Genomic DNA, 3,818 nt, shown 5'->3' with positions numbered 1-3,818 from the left:
CGTTTATGGGGAAATCTCCAATTTACTTTACATTTGTGGATTCTCATAGCGGGCTCGATCCTGAGTAATGCTGAGCAATTCCAGCTGTCACAGTCATCTTTCAGGATGAGGGCCCCAAATGCATACACCATAAAGCCAGACCTTAACAGTGTGTGGTGTTTTTGTTCAGGATCAGTTTAATGAGACTCAAACCTTCCAATCCCCCAAGCCCCAAGTGCAGTCTTGGACACTGTGGAAATTTTGCTCGGCTTCCAAGTTCTGGTCTTGGAGCCATCCCTAATTGTAACTTTTAATTGCTTCTCCTGCCCTCACTGGAAGATAATACATGGAGGCAGGGAATTTCACACATACAGAGAGTCCGTCAGAACAAACATAGGATAAAGCAGAGCACCACCTGCACAGGAAAGGAGGAATGGAGGTTTTCTTTATTGCCCAGTGTTCCATGACTGTGACTGTCTTCCCTAGTCAAGCTGTAGTTGCCCTGGTGTGGAGCCAGAGGAACAAAATGGTCTAAATGAGTAGATAATTGCCTCATAAACTCCTTGTGTCAATCATTTTGTTTTATTCATTTTTAGATGAACAAACAGCTAGCCCATCTGTCTCACAGTATGCAGTCTAATTATACAAACGCAAGTTTTAGCAATCGGAGGGAGCTCAATGGATAAGAAAGATACAGATAAAGTAAACCGCTAAATAAACAATATGACTTGGTTTAATGGTAGGAGAATATAATGGAAAGAGATGTAATGATGAGTTTGGTTTTGAAAGTTCAGTGTCCCCATGAAGCTCCTAGCTGTCCTTAGGGAAATCACTATCACTATCAGGACTATTGTAAAGACAAATGAGAAAAGAACTCTGTGTATGCCAAATGTGCTACATAAATTAATCCAAACACCAGAACTGATGCAGATTAGAATTATAAACTTCACACCAGTCCTCTTTGTTGACAATGATTTTTCTTCCTTTATAAGAGTTAGTAATTGGTGCTTAAATGTTTGATTTCTCAATGTGTTTGCTGGTACAGGCGTTAATGAATGGAATTCTTCCACCTTTGGCAGAATAAGTTGAAAATTCCAGTACCAGTCATAATTATGAGTAAACCACTGTGCCCAGCTCTGGTTGGAGGGGGAAGAAGGAATTAGAAGGAGCAGCTTTTAAGCATCACTCAGTTTGGATGGTCAAGAGAACACAATTGTTCTTTCTGGCTGCATATGTAAGAGTATAGGAGTTCTCTCCCAGCCTCAGCATGAGGAAAGCAGTGGCAAGATGGATGCCAAGGCAAATCAGATCTGTAGCACCATGGAGAGCACCAAAGTAGCAATGTGATCTGAGGAAGGTGTCATGACCCCAGCCCTGACTAATGACTCCAAGTCTGATCCCAAAGAGGCAAGAGCAGAAGCAGGACCAGACCCAGGCCCTGAAACTGAGCCAGTACCTGAGAAAGCTCCAGAATAGAGCCCCTCAGGACAGCATCCATCAAGTCTGAATCCCCCAGAGCAACACCCTCAAAATTTGAGTCCCCAGGAATGGATTACTCCCCATCCATCATTCTCTCTAATATCTGCATGTCAACACCAATGACAGGCAAAGCAGAATCAGCTGGAGAGGAGTAATAGTGCCAGATTCCTGGCCACAGGGCTGCCCCTTTAAGGCTGCTGCTCCCAGTGGGATAGACTGAGCTTAAAATATGTAAGTGTTGTAGAATCAATGTGTCCCATGCACCTATCTATGGTTCTAGCCTGACCAATCCTGCTGCCTTGTCTCTAGCCATCAGACCTCATGGTCTCTGTGACATGGGATGGGTCTGGGTGGGAGCAAACCTTTTAATATCTTCTGGCTCTGACGGTTGCTACCATGCTATTATTACAGAGGATTCTTAAAAGGTAGGGCTGCCAGGTACAGATGGTGAAAGAAGTCAATGTCCATTACCAGAAAAGTGGAAATAGAGGACACTTTTCACAAAAGAAGTATTGAAAACGTCTCCACTTTGCATAACGTTTACATAGGTTTACTGGTACTATATATGCATAGTTTGATTTTTAAAAATGGATGATTTGAGAATAAATACAGCTCACCATTGTGAAGCTGATGACCAGGTGTGCTGTACGTTTTCAAGGACCCTTCTTCTTAACTGTAAATTCATCTCCTGGTTAGGCTTACCATACACACCGTCCTCTGTCCTCCTCCCCCACAGGTCGCCAAGCCTGCTCTCCCCAGGCAGGCCATCAACTTCTGCTCTTGGCTCAAGAAAGGGCAGCCAGCAGGCTACTGAGCCAGCCTCTTTTCATGCTGGCACAGTGGTGCATGCACGGTCTCCCACTTGCTTGCTGCTCTCTATGGACCGGGTCTTATGATCAGTGAGCCCCGGTTTGGGGCGGTGAGCGGGGAGCTGGGGCGTAACTACTATTAGGTAAGGGGAGGTGGCTGTCTGGGGCCCCCCACACCTCGAGGGGCACCCCCAGAGGCAAGTCACATGACTATATATTGTGAAGTGTGTGTATGTGTATCAGCGAGGGGCCCATTCTAAAATTTTGTCTCTGGGTCCACTCCACCCTTGTTACGCCCCTGGCGGGGAGAGTGGGCTAAGCCCGCTCCCCCCACACATGTGTGGAGAGGGAGGCCTGGGTGGCCGGATCAACCGCCCACATGATTGCTGGCTCTGTGACGGAGCCAGCGGGGGCTGGGGGGAGCGGGGGTCAATCGGCCCCCGCAAGCTCCAGAATGCCCTGCGTGAGCACTCAGGGAATGCTGGTGAAACCCCTGGAGCCGGGAGGCGGCTTTCCGCCTCCCCTCTGGGGCTTTCCTTGTTAGTAGGTGCAGCGCGAAACCGCACCACAGCTACTCACGATCTTCAAAACCAGGTTTGCGGAGCACTTGTGTGTGTGTGTCTGTGTTCACATTTTGCACATGCGCACAATACACACCTGTGCGCTCATGTGCGTGCATGTGCATGCATGTGTGCAAGCATGAGTGCGTGTGCATGTGTGTGGGTGTGCATTAATGTGTGCGCACGTGCATGTGCATGTGCTTGTGCATGTCTGCATGTAAGTGTGCATGTGTGTGTGCATGCATGTGCATCTGCAGGTGTGTATGTGTGTACGTGTGTTCATGTGGGCATGGGCATTTGCATTTGCATTTGTGTGCATGTGCACGCATGTGCATGCATGTGCATGTATTGCGAATGTGTGTGCTATTGCGCCTGTGTGTTTTCTTGTGTGCGTGTGTGCTTGCACGTGTGCATGCATGACTGTGTGAGCGCGTGCTTCCATATGTGTGTGTCATGCATGTCTGCTTGTGCACATGTTCGTGTGTGTGCACATGTTCGTGTGTGAGTGTGCATGTGCATCTATGTCCATGTGTATCTGTGTGCCCATGTGCACGCGTGGGCATGTGCGTGTGCTTGCGCTTGCATGTTTATGTGTTTGTGTGCCTATGTGTGTGTTTGTACATGTGTGCATGTGCGTGTGTGTGTCTGTTGGTGTGTGCATGCATGTGAGTTTGATTGTGCGCATCTGCATTTGTGTGTGTGTTTGTGTGTGCATGTGTATGTGTGTGCGCGCGTATGTGTGCGTGTGTGCGTGTGCTTGTGGTTCTGTGCATATGTGTGCATGTGTGCATGTGCGCATGTTTGTGTATGTGTGTTTGAGTGTGTGTGTGTGCGCATATGTGTCTCTGTGTGTGTGGGCACCTGTGCGTAGTATGCACGTGCATGTGCGCGTGTACATGTGTCCGTGTCCATGTGCATGCATGTGTGTTTGTGCATTAGTGTGTGTACGTGTGTGCATGTGCATGTGGATGTGTCCATGTGCGTTGTGAGT

At 48.0% G+C, this 3,818-nt stretch overlaps 1 protein-coding gene across 1 annotated transcript; it reads left to right on the top strand.

Moving 5' to 3' along the window:
• Positions 1–3,280: 3,280 nt before the first annotated feature.
• LOC128343640 (putative uncharacterized protein C18orf15) lies at positions 3,281–3,607 on the top strand (the record flags this gene model as incomplete). Its single annotated transcript, XM_053293074.1, has 2 exons — positions 3,281–3,334; positions 3,548–3,607. Coding segments are annotated over exons 1-2 (114 nt in total), but the record flags the coding sequence as incomplete, so codon positions are not given.
• Positions 3,608–3,818: the final 211 nt, after the last annotated feature.

This window comes from Hemicordylus capensis, chromosome 2, assembly GCF_027244095.1.
Source record: "Hemicordylus capensis ecotype Gifberg chromosome 2, rHemCap1.1.pri, whole genome shotgun sequence".
NCBI classification, from domain to species: domain Eukaryota; kingdom Metazoa; phylum Chordata; class Lepidosauria; order Squamata; family Cordylidae; genus Hemicordylus; species Hemicordylus capensis.
This window is presented reverse-complemented; position numbering and strand designations above follow the sequence as displayed.